Below are 18369 nucleotides of genomic sequence, written 5' to 3' on the forward strand. Positions count from 1 at the left end.
GGGTCTGGACCAGCACATGGGTCGTGACTTTGATGGCATGTCACCAATTCTTACGCGAGGTAAAAGTGTATATACAATTTCAACGTGAAAAGAGGGCAGGTGAGAGGAAAATTCAGGGCTTAATGGAGGGCCGGAGGAAGGAAAAAAGAACATTTTAATTCTTACTTGTTAGTTGATTATAATCACTTTATTTTAAAGTTGAAACATAGTTGTGATACAAGAAAAAAAAAATACAAACATCAATTAAAAGAAGGAAGAAGCATTGCCACGAACATACAAGATGTACGTGGGGTGTGATGGATGAGTATCAAAGATAAAAGAATATTTGATTAATCGAACGTGTTTGATGCATTAATCCTTTGCAATTAAGTTATGGTTGATTGAGATTTTTCTACGTAAGCACGAAGTTTCAGCTTCAATTGAAGGAGAGTTAGGATGGAGGATAAATTAAGGGGAATTATAAATAATAAATTATTTAAAAAAAAAACTTCGACTTCAAGTGTTATCCAATTTGAATAGGTTATATTTGTTTAAATTAAATTCTTTTACCTCCTTCTTAGTTCGTCCTTCTTCTTAGTTTGTTTAGCTTTAAAATGGGGAAAAAAAAAAAGCAACAACTCGGATTGCCTTGGGAAAGGCTCTTAGAATTTCTACACTGTTCAGGTTAAGAATTTGAATTCTATACTTAAACAGTTGGTGTGAGAAAAGACATGCGAAGAGGTTGGAATGGTTTTAAAAAATGATGGAAGACAAAAGAATGTTGAAGTTCGAGTTTTAGTGAAACAAGTTTACTTTAAAAGAAAAAACTAAAAGAGAGAAAAAGTAAAGTGATAAACATCAATTGAATTAGTTGACAACATTGGACGTCTCTTAAAAATGAACAATGTACAAGAATAACATTTCTTCAAGCCAAAAAAAAAAAAAGGCAAGCATAACCTAGCAATTCCTTTCCTGGTCCAATCCATATGCACCATCAACCCAAGAAGTACGCCCATGGTGCTTTTGTACACAAACCAATGTTATACGAAGAGGGCGTTCAGCCACTGTTCTCGCTCACCAAGGAGGGAAAGAATTCTCAGGTGAAGCCCACCCAAATGGCCTCTCAAGCAGAAGAATAAGCCCATTGTCAATCAAACGTGCTCTTCATCGTAAACAGCCCAACTTCTGTATTTCAGTTTTTTTTTTTTTTTTTCAAGAAGCACTGACAAATGACAATTTCACAGCAATCTGGTAGTAGTTTGCTTGTTCATTGCGTATGCATTGTTGGAGTAGATTGCGGTCCTCACATGCATGGGTGTCTCCATTAATCATCATCCAAAGATCGAGGGACCAATTATCAATTTGTCTGAAAACAAGAAATTAACCTAGTTGAAGTACAATACAACTCATTTTTTTCTCTAAAAAAAAACAAAAAGTACACTTCATGGATCTCAGGAAATTACTCGAACCTGATCTTGCTGTCCTAGATTTATCGGAAAGTTCATTTTAGTACTACTAAGAAACTCACAACAATGCACTTAATCGCTTTGGAAACACTCCCAAAGCCCCCTTGAAAGTTGAAAGCCACCCCCTCATTGTGATTGTGAATCTATTTACTTGTGCAAACTGGACAGCACACACCCCATATGCTCTTTCCTTGATTTCCTTCTTTTTTTCTCGTATGCTTCAACTCGATACAAATATCAAAAAGATTTCGTTTAGATTAAAAATCAATCTCAGTACTGGAATTCCATTCCTCTGTCAGTTTTTACTTTCACAGAGAGTGTTGTGATATTTGCGCCATGAAGATAAGCAAATATCTTTCTTTGGACACTGTACAGCCGCCTCAGCCTACAAACAAAATCTGGGTTATTTTTTCCAGATGAATGGCGTACATATGTAGCATATACTAGTAGACAACTTTTGATACTTTTTTGAGGGAAAGTCCCTTTTTTGTCAAGTACTTAAGGATTTTGTCTCATAATAATAATATATAAAAAGCTGTGTTGATGTCTTGCACGTTATGTGATCCTCCCATGCAGTTTAGAAGCCAAACAAAGTAAGTTCCCTTTTCCGGAGAAGGATAGAATTGGACTTTATAGTAATCTTTAAAGTCAAATTTAGCCTAACTTGCTAGATCTTTAAGCACACTAATGAGATCATTTCCTTGCCTACATTCTCAAATCCAAGTTTCTTGAAAATGTTGTCAGCGGATGCGTAGACACCCGTCTGGACCGGTGGTGATTCAGTCCACCCTAGATTGTTCTTGGGTCTCTTCAGATCTCCCTCTCCTTAATATAGAATAGTGTAGGTCTATCGTGTCAGACAAAAAAATAATATTAATAATTAGCTTATTTAATTTGCATTTAAGGACTAATTAGTAAGCTGCATCCAATTCTCAACAGTAATAAATATGTATTAATCCATCATTTGTTTTTTCTTTAAATGAGAGAGTTTGAACTCAGAACCTACTACCACTCGCAATCTCTCTCACCTTATCATTCAATCCAATCCAATCCGATCCAATTATCCAACCCTTCCCTGTATCAATCCATCTTGAATATATATGCTATATAGTAATCTTGCGGGTCAAAAGAGAACAATAGCGTGGCAATGAACTGCTACTACTTTAATATGGTCCAGCTTCACCCACAAACTTTAATTACTTGCACTCGATTGTTGTTGCTCTCTTGTCATTACCTGGATCTCGAGTTTCCTGTTTTTAATATACTTATCTCCTAGACTTTGGCCCCAATTTGGCAGTCTAGCCAGTCATTAACTCCAAATTAAGATGGGTTCTAGGATAATCTTTCTAGCTAACGCAATCACAATTCTCGTAGGCCATACAAACCACATCCCTTTCCTATCCAGACGCAATGCCTGCCGGCCTACCCTCGAGGGACAGGACAACTATCCCCAGATTCCCTCACGGATTAACTCATTATTCACGGGATGCATCTGGAATTAAACCCCCTACTCCACCGATACTACAGATTAAGGTGCGAGAATAGGAATTGATGATTGACCCAAAAAAAAAAAAAACAGATTTAGTAGTATTTTGAAGAGTGTTTTTGGCAGTTAGAGTTAAACTAAAGACTGGAAACTTTGAGTGAAAATGTACAGCTGCTATCTTGCCTTCGGACTGGCTAACTGTTTCGCTTTTGCTATCTGCAACTGGAAGTGGCAAAAAAAGTTAGGGAATTATTGATGAAGCATGCATGTTATCCATTTGTCATCCCAAAAGTTTTTCACTGACACTGAGATTGAGCCCTGTCACAAGTTGCAATTGCTTTCTTTGTAGTTGCAAGTTGTCAGTTGCAATGATAGGCGAATGAGGTCGACAGGCACTTCCCTTCCTCATCCAACACATCTTTCGCCTGAAATGAAGTTCAGATAGAACAGTCGCAAGAAATCTCTCAGATTGTTGATCCTGTAAACAAGCAATAATAATACTTCTACTGTATCTACTCCTAAAAAGTCGTACGTATGCATGTATAGCCGAAAGTTAATGGGCACCCTCCATTAAAAAAAAAAAAGCTACTAATTTTAGGTCATGGATCATCAAATCATGGATGGACTTGGAAGAATCTTTAGGCGCCTCTTTTGGCTTAGACTTGAGTCACCATTGGAGGGTAACGAAGAAATCTGATGAGAATCTAAACTTGGTTCACCATAAATCATGGATGTAGCACTTTCCAATCAAGAACCTTGCATAACTTTTTTTTTTTTTTTTTGTCGCAACAATAGAATTCCTATAAGCTAATTTAACATAATTTAGAGAGAGGGGAGGAGGATTCAATGTGATGTGAATAGAAATTCCATCGAAAATGATCAATTAAGACTGCCATATACAGTGACAACTTGACACCTTGCACAACTTGGAAAGCTAGGTTTTTGATGCATCTCAATCAAGTCAAAATTGAGGTGACTTTGATTTTGTCAATTTAATGGATGCAGAAATTTCATATATTGCAACTCCAATTATTTTTTGGGAAGCTAATATGAGTGTGACACCTCTTGCTCAAAAGAGAAAAATATCACTAGCGTCACCTCAATTTTGGCTAGCTCCGTTGGCTATTTTAAATTTCTAGAAATTCTTAGGAAAAAAGAAAAAAGAAATAAAGGAGAAGGTTGAGCGTTAAAATTAATTTGTACATCTGTGTAATCAATCACGGGAACCAACTTCAAAGAATAATACACCCAAAAAAAAAAGAAAAAAGAAAAAAGAAAACTTCAAGGTTATACAAAATGCAACATCAATGTCGACACTTGTATTCCATTTCCATGTCGCCATAAAGTAAGAGAGGGACTGAACGACGAAAACGACGGGCGAAATTGAATAAAACGCCAACGCATGCCACTGTAACTTGCAAGTTCCAACTTCTAAAATGACGACAACTACGGTCAACTGGCCGTCTCATTCATTGACCCCGCACCCATTTAAATCCAACGGTGCACAACCTCTCAACTTCCCACACAGATTTCTAATCCTACGGCTGCTTTGCCGATCTCCATGAACACCGCGCCGCACCACTCAAGCATTTATTAACGTTATTTAACATTTCTGCTGTGTTGTGAGTAGTAGTTACCAAAACCAAAAAGTAGCAGTAGTTGTTAGCATCATAATTTATATTCCCCTGTTTGTTGAATTCTTCTGCTGGGTTGAGGACATTATGACACCATTTTCCACCACATTTTTTCGCCTTGAATTTACAGTCGGAGGAGATTGATGTCTAAAAAAAAATATCCAGTCATTTTCCTTCAAAAGTAATTTTGATAGGACCCTATTTTGTCTGTTAAAGCTAATGGTGGAGAAGAAATTTGGGTCTGAGATAGGCGTGCTTTTGTGGTAGAGTGGCTTTGTTCCTCCCCCCTTCCGAGTATGTATGGTGATTGATGGTTGCCCCTCTACATAAGGGCCCGAATGCATCAAGTTCTCAGTGTGACAAAATGGTTGGCTTAATTCACGAAGTAATGATTATTAAGCGATAAAAATAAAGAGTAAGACATCTCTCACTTTATTACCATTCCTCGTTTTTGCTCTCTTCCGCGAATGAAATTAATCATAAGATTTATAGTAGGGAAACCTCAGGGAGGTTTCTGATAATTTCAAAATTGAATTCCTGTTTTCGTGCTTGCTGTCTTCATACGACTGTCCCCGAGTACAATACATCCCAAAAGGCAAAACAAGAAGAAACAAAAACGATGTTTTAGTTCACGAATAACTTTTAAGTTCTACCTCTATGTTGTATTAGAGAAAAATACGTTAATTTTTTTTTTTTTTAATTTGTCCTCGCAGTAGCCAAATATTTGGTAGTACTTCCTTTGTGTCTGACTGATTTTGTATCATCTAAAAGAAATTGGGTTTCTCTTAATTAACAATCTGAGAATACATTCCTTCAGGAGAGGCTTGAAATTTTTGATCAGTTAGTCACTCTTCGTCTCTTTGAATCAGTTAGTCATTTCTTGTACGTTGATGCCAACTATATTCCCGTTGTCTTCCAGAGCACAAGTTACATATATTTAGTGTAACCAATACCCGATTTAAAAGGTTCAAATCTTGCCTCCCACCAATTGTCACAATATGTATGTTTGCTTAAAAAAAATCTATACGGGTGCATAATGCATCCGTCTGATTCGGTAGTGGTTCAATCTCCTCTGAATTATCTTTGGATCTCTTTAGATCCCCTCTCCCCCAAATATAAAATAGTGTAGGTCTATCGTATCTGACAAAAAAAAAAAAAAAAATCCCGACCTAAAGAACCTGTTGTTGTCCCTGTTTTTTTGTGTGTAATAATTTGTGTGATTAAAGGAAAGTGTCCATAACATAACATCCATGATTTCTTGTTGGTCCATGATACAAAACAATATGCATGATTTGAATCACTTAAAAAAAAAAAAATCTTAAGAGAGCTGAATTATTCTCATCACTTACAACTTAAGAGAGTTGTCTCACATGGTGGCCCTCCCAATTGCACTTTGTTGGGAGTACTTTCTTTAATTTTTTTGGGATGGATTAGGTTCTTCATCATGGAAAAGAAGCCATTAGGCGTATAAAAATAAAAAAACAATTGACTAGTTCCTAACAATTGTTCCCTTCCTAATGTATCTTAAACCAAATGATTCTTAGTTGATGGCATCCCACAAGCAAATCTACTGCATGCATATTTGTTTATTACAACTGTTGCTAAAAAATTCAACGCACTTTTGATTTCCCAAGGCAGATTGAATGTGATGATTAACTTTTCCTTGTTTTATATTGAATGTGTACTTGAGCATACAGCTTTGTACTGGTATACACTACAAGCATCGCGAAGGGTCCCTTTTTTTTTTTTTTTTTGTGTCACAACGATAACATTTGTACAATCCATTCTAACCTAGTTTAAGGTGAAAAGCAGCTGTCGAAATTTTTTGCTCGAAAGAAGCCACAATTAATTAAGTGGCAAGATGAGAGGCAAGAGTCAGAATTATATACTTTTTTGAAGTAAAAGGATATACTAACCAGTAAAAATAGTTCGTTTATTAATAAACCGGTTGTATTCTTTAAAATCTGAGACTTCCCACCCGAGTGCTACTATCCCTTTTTGAGATACAACATTCCTGTCCTTGCAAGGGGACAAACATAGCAATGGCCATATATTACAGATGGTAATCAGGCCAACCATGCCTCTCATCACTCTCACCAGATGGCCCGGAAAAAGGAATCGGCCATAATAATGCAAGCGGCCATAATGTAGTTGCAGCACTTGAAAGTTGAAAGGATGGTGATGGAGACTAGAGAAGATCCATAATTGGGGGTAGCCATCGCACCACACACTGCAATATATGCCCTTAAAATTGGTAGCTTGTATGCAAGCCAGTTAGTAGCTTGAAATTGGCACTTGGTGGTTGGATCATCTCTGACCAAATTTTAAGGGCTGCCTTCCTATAAGGACTAAAAACAAAAAGAAAAGAAAAATGAAGTACTAGTACTTTTTTTCAGTTTTGGGAGATTTTACGTTCCCTTTTTTGAACATTGTACTTGAACTTAAATTTATGTTGAACTGTGGAATGAGGGTTTTTGACCCTTGTAACAATTTCAGTGATTTATTTAACATAGAAGTCACTATCTTCATTGAAAGATATAAGTAGAGTCGTAGAAGGAATGGAATTTAAAAGGGACCATAGAATTTTTCTTAAATTTCTCAGCAAAAATGCCGAAAAATAAATACTTTACAGTTCCTTGCCATGTCCAAGTGGGAAATGGATGTCCAGCATGTATTCTGGTTTTTGCCTTTTTCGAAGTCTTACTATTTTTACCATCAATGTAACTTCCTCAGATAGATCATTAGGTAAGGCTTGGATAATGAACCAAATAAATTTGCTTTAGTTGGTTATTGTTGGGTGGCATAAAAAGCCAAGATGCACGCACGAGGGACCACACATCAGAATTGTTATGTGATACATTTCCTATAAACAAAAGTTATGCGTTGCCTCCTAAGTGCGTATTTTGCATAGTGGGTAAGTTTTACGCAGCGGCCAGTATAAATAATTTAGATAAATACAATAAGAAACATTTCACTCAATATTTATAACCCAAGGTGGAGATTAAACATTTATAATAAAAAAAAATTTCTTTTTGCCAAGGGAGGGGGGGGGGGGGGGAGGTGAGGCCGTGAGGGAGGTTCCTTAAGCTCAACTTCAGTAATAAACACTGATATATAGACAAGATGTTAATGGCGAGCGCGCGTGCACGCGCACATATACATATATATATATATATATATATGGTAATTGAGAGGATTTAAGCTAAGGATCCGTTTGTTTCGGGTGAAAATGTTTTTCAGAAAAATATTTTCAGTAATTTTTCGTATTTGGTTACATAAAAATTACTGAAAATATTTTTCTATGTAAAATATTTTCACTCATCTTATGAAAAACAACTTCTCTTCCAAACTTACTGAAGTTGTTTTCCGAAATGCATGCATCCTGCCTGTAGTATGTTCCAAACTTACCGAAAACATCTTGTAGTATGTTCTTTTTTTTTTTTGTGTAAACAGGAGGATTCGAACCCAATATCTCTTCCTTACACTCTCTCCCCCATACCACCCAACCCAACCCTCCCCCTAGTATATTCAAAATAAAAAAAAATCTCATCATGCTCATCCTATGCTAGTAATTAATTATGTATAATAGGGACATTCTTTTCTAGAGAAACTTGCAGCAGTAAGAGTGCAAGATATATGTCACAATAAGCATTGCATGTGATTGATATTTGACACTAAATGACCAGCAATTTGTTTATTACTTAAGGAGATATTTTTTATTCATATATACATTTCTCCAAGATTTTTTTAAGTTAAACAATGAGATAAATTTTCTTATGTTGCATGGGAAGAAGTATGTAGTTATAATGTGTAGAAAGTAAAGATAGAGATAAAAGTGAAAATATTTCATAAGTTAAACAAACACCAAAAAAATGAAATAAGAAAATATTTTTAATAAACTAACCAAACACCTGAAAATGATGAAAGGGAAATAATTTTCATGGAAAATTACTTCCACGAAAAATATTTTCCCAAGGAAAACATTTTACTTCCAACCAAACAGACCCTAAATGTATAATCTGTTTCTATTTTATCGCCTAACTTAAAGTAAAAGGATTCGAACTCAATATCTCTTATTTATAATTCCTTCTGTCTTGGCTCCAAACTCATATATTCAATCTATTCCACTTTGATAGTCCTGTTTTTCTTTTTCGTCTGTCTCAAATTGTAGTCTACTTTCTAATTAAAGAATATAGTTGTATTTTAATTTTTCTAAAATACCCTTATTCAATGTATTACGATAAATCTACCTTATTTAATGAGAATTGATTATTTTTTTACCATCAATTCAAGTTCCCATAAAGTTGTACTCTAATTAATGTAAGAATATTTTAGGAAAATAGTTACCTAAATTAATTGTTCCAACAAAGTTAACTACTTTTTATTAAACTGTGTGAAAAAATAATCAGGACTATTAAAGTGGGGCGGAGGGAGTATTTTGTTTGAATAACCAGGAAACAAGCACAAAGCACAAAATTACTTTAGTGCTGATTCTGGTACAGGATTCACAAATTCAAATGTTAATACAACAACTACCTTATCCTCTCTTACAATTCCCAACCCCTAAAAACAAACTACAACGCATAAAAGAATAAAGAAAAATGTAGTAGTACTACTTCATGAACTGGTGTGGAGTACAACCCATTTCCAAACTGATAAAATGCATGGATCTGAACCATTTTTCTCCTTTTATGCTCTTCTTTCATTTGCTTTCCAGTTTGTGACCCCAACTTCTCTCTTCAGAGTCGAAACACTCCCCCAACATGATTGTTTAACAGCATCAATCATTTGACTTCGAAGCAAATAATTCACTAATTTCCCACTTACAACAATTTGATTTTCAAACTTTTTCCAAATTATATTCCGTGGAAATCCTGCTTCAACATTTATCATTCTTTAGCGCGGAATCATATTAGTATTCAGTGCAATAAATTAATAATTAACTGAGATGAAACTGGAAATTAGTGGAACAAAATCCACATTTCTTGATTAATCTCTCAAATAGTTAAAAGAGTTACATTCACCGGTAATCCGATTTCTCATCAAATACTAATACCACTACGGCAGTACCCAATCATCGATATAATACGAGACCGACAAAACCCCAAAAAGGAAAACAAAAAACAAAAAAACCAAAAAAAAAAAGAAGAAGAGAGAGAGAGAGAGTACTCCCATAAAAATGAAGTACGAAATAATCAGAGAAAGAGGGGTGGAAAAACAAAAAAGAAGTAGCCAATCTCTCAGGAAAAATGTACTAAAATCAATCCTCGAACCCAGTTTTTTCCCAAATTGCATTTCTAACCCTACTAAGATCTCTCCCTTTCAAAGTCCTCCCAATTCCTTCGTGCACAGAGAACGATGCGATTCTCGTTCTCGCCAACTGTCTAGCCAAAAACTCGTGCGGCGGAATCCGTTTCCCACCGACGTCCTCCCCATCGTCGCCGTCGAAATCATCATCTTCACTATCTCTCCTCCTATTCTCCCGATACTCATCTTTCAGTATCTTCGACCAGTCCGGCACGTTCACCGGCAACGACGCAGCCGTCCCACCAACAACCACCTTCGCAGCCGATGAAGAGCTTTTTCTCGACGATGACGGTGTACGTGAACTCACCGTCTGTTTACGATACTCAGGCGACGCAGCGGCGCGTCCAGTACTCCAGACATCGGACTCATCGAGCTCGAACATCCCGTCGGAACTTATTCCCGACGGAGCGTCTAAGAATCGGTAGTTTGCTGCTCTGCTAAAGTAGCTTTTCGAAGCCGCCATTGTTGAATAAGAATACGAATCAATATGGGCTTTTCTCTGTCTTTGATTGATTGTTCTGTTTCTCTCTCTAGCAATGAAATCAATTTTTCAAAATTTTCTTTTGGCTCTATATCAATCTATAGAAGAAAGAAATGGGTTCTCCTCCTCAGTTTCCAATCGTCTACGACGTTGGGGGTTTTGATCTGCTTTATAGAAAGGGAGATTTGGCTTTGGGGGTTCTTAATGGATAAGGTCCTCTTTTTCTCTCTCCTTCCCTAACTCAACTGTCTTCTTTCCTTTTTCGTCCTCATTTTCTCTGTAACTTCAGAGTGCAAGAATTACTATGCTACCCCGTTGTGAAATGCGCGGAAATGCCACGTCATATTGTGCATTTATCCAACCCAGACCCGGGTCCCGGGTCCTTTTATTTACTGCTCGGTTGAGTAAACTTGGGTTGACTCCATTGATTTTACCCTCTAAACTAGAGTAAAGCATTTGCTTCAACCCCCTAAAAGTGACGAGTTTCTAGTTGAACCGTCCAAGCCAGATATCTTAGTTGTAAATGAATGCCTTCGTCAATTCAAAATTTGGTCAATAACATTTGACCAAACTCTCTCTATTGATATGTTCGGATAATCGGATCTCATCAGTTATTTAGGCACTCAAACCAATTAACCTCTCGTCTAAATGAATTTAAAAAAAAAATTAAAATAGCGTTCTCTTAATCTGATATTGGAAGATCTAAAACAGTAGCATAACCCTTTTAAAATTAGAATAGTATTATTTTATCTTTCAAAACTCATTTAGACGGGTGATTAATTGCTGCAAAGTCTATAAGTAATTTGTAAGGTTTTAATTGCCAGTAAAATTTGGCCAAGAGTTGTTGACCAAACGTACATTGGTAACTTATGTAGAACATGATTTTCAATTTTTTTTCAATGACCGAAAAAGTGTGAATTTCTCTTAGTCATATTCAATCTTTTTTTATGTCAAAATGATAAATCAAATAGGTTATGTCAAAATTCTCTGGTGTTGACTCAGAGTTTAGAATGTAAAATTACTTATAATAACTTTTATAAGTCACATCAAATTGAAAGTCAATCAAAGTTATTTATCTCTCAATGATAACCATTAAGAGCAAAAAGATTTATAACCTACGTTGGAACAAAGCTCTGCCCAATTTGGGGGATCAACCTCCAGATCCGAAAAAAAAAAAAAAAAAGATAACCATTGAGAGCAAAAAGATTTATAATATTTTATTTCAACGCCCTACAAGTTAAAAATCAAAACTTATTTAAGTAGGATTATGTTGGATTTTTTGTTTTTCATCTTGAAGAACATTGGAGTTGTTTTACAGACACGTATTAGATAAGCTTGCGACACGTATTAGATAAGATTTCCTTGAAACATCAATTACTTCCTCATTGGAATAAACTTTGTTTCATTTTCATTGCATATATACATATATAGGAAATTGGAAAGCAACGTTACCCCTCTAACTTCGTTCACCCCACTGTGCGCGAAGATCAATAGAAACTCATAAACCTGCTGCTCCCTCCGTCTCATTTTAATAGTCTTTTTTTTTTTAAAATTTGTTTTAAATTGTGTAGTTCACTTTTTAATTAAAAAATATAATGTTTTTAAATTTCTCTACAATACCGTTATTCAATGTAGGTTGTTATTAGTATAAATTACCTTATTTAATGTAGATTGTTTCTTGACCATCAATTCAAGTTTTCATGAATAATTAATATAAAGTTATACTCTATTTAATGTAAGGATATTTTATAAAAATAGCAATCTAAATTTATTTTTTCAACAAAATTAACTATTTATTCTTAAACTATGTGGAAAAAAAAAACTATGACAATCAAAATGGGACGAAATGAGTATTACCTTTCCGCAACAAGGTTCGTTCTTAACTATTCCTATCAATGTTAATATACATAAAGTTACTAAATTGAACAATCAAGAAAGTTAAATGTTATCAATCACAATAAACATGTTTTGTTCTGCTTCAATACAAACAAATTATATCAACAACCTCCATGATAAATTCCTCAACAATTATAGGTGTATTTTTTTTTTTCAAGCCAGATTTGGAGTGGTGTAAAAGTATACTTCTCCTTTCATTTATCAAAGTTCTCAATTTATACTTCCAACTTATCCAAATTCCAAGGGATAAAACTTCTTACAATCTTACCCAACTAGCAATTATCGCCCGCTTTTTGCTAATGTATTTATCTTATCAGCAACCGAGTGTAATTTATTGCCAGAAGATTCAAAAGAAGTAGGGGGAAGAAAAACCCGGAATTCCCGCATTCAGAGTATTTTATTTTATTTTATTTTTGATTTGTAATGATAGATCGTACATTTATTCTATACTACGGGGGAGGAGGGATCTGAAGAGGCCTAGAGAGAAAAATCGGAAGGAACTGAATCACCGATTGATATAAGAGGAGTGCGTGGCGGAATTCCCGCGTTCGGAGTATTTTATGACACCACCCAATTGTCTTGCTGAGTCGAGGATAACAGCAAAAGAGGGTAAGGAGGGCAATTTAGGAAAGACAACTTTTGTGTCTTCTGAAGAGGTTTTCAAATTTGTCGCGAGGTGGAGCGAGGGGGCGACTCACCTGGTTCAGGTCCGTTTTTAAGTCCTTCGAGACTGCAACACGTGTGTGTTGATATGCGGAATGTGCCACGTGGCTTCATGCTGCTTCAAGTAACAGTGGAGGGCGTGGTGGCACGTGAATTGGGGCCCCACCAGGGAGCGCTTGGATCCAGCGTATTGCTTTTGCCAGCTGGCTCGCTGTCCTCTCAAATGCGACACACCGGAAGTTCTCGCTAATTTATCGTCATGTTTGATGTCTGTCTCGTGGCTCTTTTGTCTTTATTCGGTTGAATTTATCGCATATGTATTATTTGGGGGAATAAACTGAACTAGTAATAAAGCAGTGTTTGAAATTCGGGCATTACATTGCGTAGTTTGTAGTAATGAGTTTGCTGAGTTCTGAACGGAATATCATGCTTTTCTTGTGAGAAAGATTTATTTATTTTTGGATAAACCCTCCATCTAAAGTGAATTCTTCCCAGGATCCTATCTAAGTTCAACATAGATTGCTTTAAGGTATTAAATCTTCATTTTCTTCTTCGTCACACTATGCCAAGAACTAAAAGGCTGGTAAATACAGCAAATAGGTTCGTGGAATTAGCCCTTTTGAATTACTTTTTTTTTTTTTGGAAATTTGTGTAAAAAAATGTATTATAGCAATTTAATATATAAAAAGTAAAAAAATGATTAAAAAATAAATTCATAAAAATATAATTTTGCATGAAGATTTAACAACGCTATAAAATTGTAGATATTTGTAAATTTCAAGGACACATCCAGAGGATTGTACTGACATATTTTAGAGGGCTCTGGCTCCCCTGGGTTCCCAGTGGGCCGAGTTAACATTCAGAACATTGACGTCCCTCGAGCCTGAACTCTTGGGCATGATTCATGATTCCCGTTTAAAAGAGGCACTAGGCAAGTCTTCGTTTAAAATCCTCACACATTGCATAAAAATAAAAAGTGAAAAATGGTTCGTTTAGCCCCCGCATTGGTATGGCAAAATCGTGTCATTAAGGTTCCATTCTGGGTTACGGTCATTTGTAAAGAAACAATTCTGACAAAAATGCTTTTAAATTACAAAAAAAAGGGACTCTACAACTTACGAAAAATTAATTATCAAATATTTTAAAAGTACTTTTAATACTAAAAAGCGTTTGTCCTTATAAGTGTATTCTCTCGAGACCTTTTTTTATTGTTCGCAATTCCTCGTATAATTCCTCATATGCTTTCATATTTCAACACAATCATTGTCCGTATCAATACTCATGATGATGGGACACGAGCCAAGTTCTAGACTCCGAAAAAGTCCCGTGTATAGTGAATCTTCAAAAATACTAAGGTTCCATTTTGGATTGCACTATTTTTGGTTTTAAAAAAAACACTTTTAGGTGTTAAAAAGTACATTCAAAAGCATTTTTAGATATTAAAAGTATTTTTAAGGTATTTGATGAATATTATCTCATAAAAATAGAAATGGAGCTTTCGATGTCAAAAATCACTTTTAAGTGTTAAAAGTACTTTTACAATCAATTTTAGGTCCCGTTTGGTATTACAGTGCTTTTAATAAAAAAAAAATACTTTTAAGTGCTAAAAGCACTCTTACCAAAAACTCAAATTTGGTGCTTTTAGAATAGTTTTCGTGATTTAAAAAATATAACATCAAACTTAATCATTTATCCTATATTATGAACCAAATAAAGAGATAAGTACTTTTTAAAAATTTCAAATTACACATTATCCAATACAATAAGTACTTATTAAATTATGTTTCCAAACAATATATTTAAAAGCACTTAAGCAGTTGATAAATATTTTTATTAAAAACTCTAATAGGAAAGTATTTTTCAATAAGTTACCGCAACTCCAAACAGCCCTTAGATGTTAAAAGTACTTTTAAGGCGTTTGATGAATATCATCTCATAAAATTAGAAATGAAGCTTTTGGTGTAAAAAGTATTTTTAGCAAAAGTTTAAATTTGCTGCTTTTAGAGTAAGTGTTGTGATTTTAAAAGTATTTAAACATTTAATAAATACTTTTATTAAAAATTTTATTAAAGAAATACTTTTCAATAAGTCGTTACAATCCTAAACAAGCCCTAGAATAGCATAATTGCGTTAAGGGGGAAACAAAGGTGCATGTACAAAACGTTTAAATTTCTTTTGTTTAGAGGCTAATCCAAATTGCCCAAGGTCTCAAGCCCATTACGTGATTGGGCCAATCTCATTGTTTTTAAATTTTACTCCGCAAAACCCTACTTTAACAAACCTCTTCACTTCTCCCCGCCTCCCTCTTCACTTCTCCCCGCCATCCCCAGCAAAAAACCCTAGCCAAATTATCCCCACACAAGCCGCAAAATGCCGCCAAAGTTCGATCCCACGCAAGTTGTAGAAGTCTTCGTCCGAGTAACCGGCGGTGAGGTCGGAGCAGCGAGTTCGCTTGCTCCAAAAATCGGTCCTCTTGGTCTATCCCCGAAAAAAATTGGTGAAGACATCGCTAAAGAGACCGCTAAAGACTGGAAAGGTCTCCGCGTCACCGTCAAGCTCACCGTCCAAAACCGTCAAGCTAAGGTCGCTGTTGTACCATCCGCGGCGGCTCTGGTGATCAAAGCCCTAAAAGAGCCCGAACGTGACCGTAAAAAGACGAAGAACATCAAGCATTCTGGGAACATTTCGTTGGATGACGTTATTGAGATCGCCAAAGTCATGCGACCGAGGTCAATGGCGAAGGATTTGGCTGGGACTGTGAAGGAGATATTGGGAACCTGTGTTTCTGTTGGTTGCACTGTGGATGGAAAGGATCCTAAGGATTTGCAACAGGAGATTGCTGATGGAGATGTGGAGATTCCAGAGAATTGAAATTTCGCTTCTAGTGAATTTTGGGAAGGAGGAAGTTAAATTGGAAAGTTAAGTGCGTAAATTTCATTTTTAAATACTTCTGTAGTATTTCAATCATTAAGGGTGTTTGTGACCACGATTTGGTGGAATTTGGATGGATTATTTATTGGAATCATTGGGGGCATTAAATGAGAATATTTATTGTAGCTTCCATTATTGTTATTTTCTTTTTGTTGCTTAATTTAGTTGCTAATTTGATCTCAACTTATGATGTTATGTTGCTTTCTTATGTTAATTATCTATCTGGCAATTGCTAGTAATTTCAGAATGGTGGTGCTCCTAGTTCAGGCCTTCAGGGATATGTTATTAAGTAGCTCTATTTGGTCTAAATGAGCTTGCATATTGAATGGTTCAAAGCTTGAGTACATATTCAACGTGGAACTTTATTTTTTTAATTTATTTAATTATATAATCATGAATGTGGCTGTGAATTTGCTTTTGCAATTCAAACTGTTAAATTGAATTCTTTTGTACTTGAAAAGAAAGAAGTTGCGTGGTTTGTGTACATGAAAGGATAGTTCTTCGGTAGCATCCTTGTGAAGTTTATCCATTTGCCGGAGTTGGCTGGCCAAATTTCCAATATGCCATCTTTGCCTATGAAATATACTCTAAATATAAGGATTCATTAGTAAGGGTTACATTTTTTCCCCCTTGCTGCCTGAACTCCAACCTACCTTGAAACAACAGTTATTTCTTTATTTCATCTTGTTCTCTCTCATCATCACTGTGTTATCTTCTTTTTCTTCAAAAACTCGGGCTAACTTAAAGATCTTGAAGTAATTGTACATGCTACTCTGTTTTCTTCGGTGCTTTGGGATTTGCTTTAAAGTAAAAAAGTTCTGTATACAAGACAGTTTCAATGAGAAATATTTCTTCTCTCTCCTATTCTTCCCACTATTGTGAATAAAATAGGTATGCCTTGATGGTATGCATATGCCTAAATTTCTTTCTTCACTATGCTTATGAAATTCTCAAGCAAAAGAGGAAGGCAGTTTGCCTTCATAGCTTTTCTTTAGGCTCCATTCTTCTCTCCTCAATTGGGGATAAAAGAAATGGTTGGAAAGAAAAGATTTTTACTTTGGGGTTTTGTTTTCAAGCAAAAAGGAAGAAATGGGATTTTGGATCCCTTTGGGCTCATGTTTTTACTCCATAAGTGGGAAGAATAGGAAAGAAATGGAAAATTCTGAATGATACTCAATAAATTGCCAAATTTACCAAAAAGTACGTCCACAATGGATATAGAGAGAAGCATGGTAAAAGGCATATTTAGTGTACCTTAAGCTCAGTTTTAGGTGATTTAGTTACCTTGGCTCCCTAGCAACCTGTTATTGTTGATTGAGGATAGCAGACTGCTGGTGACTGCTTCATTCATTCGTATAGAGGTATAAAACAGAATTACTGCTCGAGAAAAAGGCAGTAGTACGCCTGATTCGTTAAAAAGAGAAATAAGAGAGTAGGCTTCTTTGTCAGATTTATCTAAAACTAAAAGTTATTGATAAAGTTTTAGACGTTTCTATTAACTTTTTTGGCTGGCATTGTTTTTGTGAAGTTGAACAAAAAAATTTTACTATCTCTTACTTCTGCTTTTCCATTTGGTTATCAGTAACATTGTTCATTTTGCATAGCTTTGCATCTGAAATGATTCTTGTAAATTCCAGTGCCCTTTTTAATCTTTTGCAATAACTGCAAAACTCTCACCATTCTGTCAGTGGTTTTCTACAATTAGATTGCATTTTTATGGTCTCCTTTCCCTTTGCCAAGCAACTTTTTATCTTAGGAGAAAGCCTATTACTGTATCTCATGCATGCTTCTTCCCCTTTTTCTCTTTATCCACTGCCCCTTTTGAAGGGGAAAATACTGGTTTTCATCTCCAAACTTTGGGGTAAGGATACATTTTATCCCTCAACTTTTGGGCACGACATACTTGATGTCTGAATTAATATTTTTTGACCAATGTCATCCTCAAACGGCAATTTAGCCAAATTTTTAACGAAATTGGACATGACCGTTAAGTAAATTTAAATTACATTTTTAACAAAATCTGCCAGTTTCCTGCATGCAATCAGTTAATTTTTTGGCAATTTTTACTAAGCATCCATCAATAAACACTTGAGTCCCGTATGTAAGGGGGGGGGGGAAGCTAAAAATAAGGATAAAATGAAAAATAGGCAAGAAAAGAAATAATCAGCATGAAAAATGAAAAGGGATAATTTCACAAACATCCTTTGAGATTTTTAATAGTTACAAAAAACTCCCCTCAAAATTTAAAAATTACATATACTTTGAATACTTTTACTATTTATATAAAATCAAATTATTTGAGCAGGCATTGAACTATTTGAATAGTAAAAATTTGGCCCTTCAATTATTCATAACATATTTTTACCCACTGAACTATTAAAAGTATAAACTTTGAGTTATTCATAACATATTTTTACCCATTGAACAAGTATGTTTTGTATTTAACATAAAGGAAAAATCGTCCAAAACGTCCCTCATATTTTGTAAAATGATTTTTTTCGTCCTTTACTTTTAAAAGTATAATTT

General features: G+C 35.2%; 2 protein-coding genes across 2 annotated transcripts; one reads left to right on the forward strand and one right to left on the reverse strand.

The window, feature by feature from the left end:
- Positions 1 to 9514: 9514 nt before the first annotated feature.
- Positions 9515 to 10640, reverse strand: LOC113727712 (protein S40-4-like). The gene has a single exon (XM_072077085.1). It carries the CDS (start codon positions 10333 to 10335, stop codon positions 9826 to 9828), a length of 510 nt encoding a protein of 169 aa, XP_071933186.1. The 5' UTR covers positions 10336 to 10640; the 3' UTR covers positions 9515 to 9825.
- Positions 10641 to 15174: 4534 nt separating this feature from the next.
- LOC113727720 (large ribosomal subunit protein uL11-like) lies at positions 15175 to 16026 on the forward strand. The gene has a single exon (XM_072077090.1). The coding sequence runs from the start codon at positions 15283 to 15285 to the stop codon at positions 15781 to 15783; it is 501 nt and encodes a 166-aa protein (XP_071933191.1). The 5' UTR covers positions 15175 to 15282; the 3' UTR covers positions 15784 to 16026.
- The last annotated feature ends 2343 nt before the right edge of the window (positions 16027 to 18369 follow it).

Source organism: Coffea arabica, chromosome 1c, assembly GCF_036785885.1.
Source record: "Coffea arabica cultivar ET-39 chromosome 1c, Coffea Arabica ET-39 HiFi, whole genome shotgun sequence".
Classification (NCBI taxonomy): domain Eukaryota; kingdom Viridiplantae; phylum Streptophyta; class Magnoliopsida; order Gentianales; family Rubiaceae; genus Coffea; species Coffea arabica.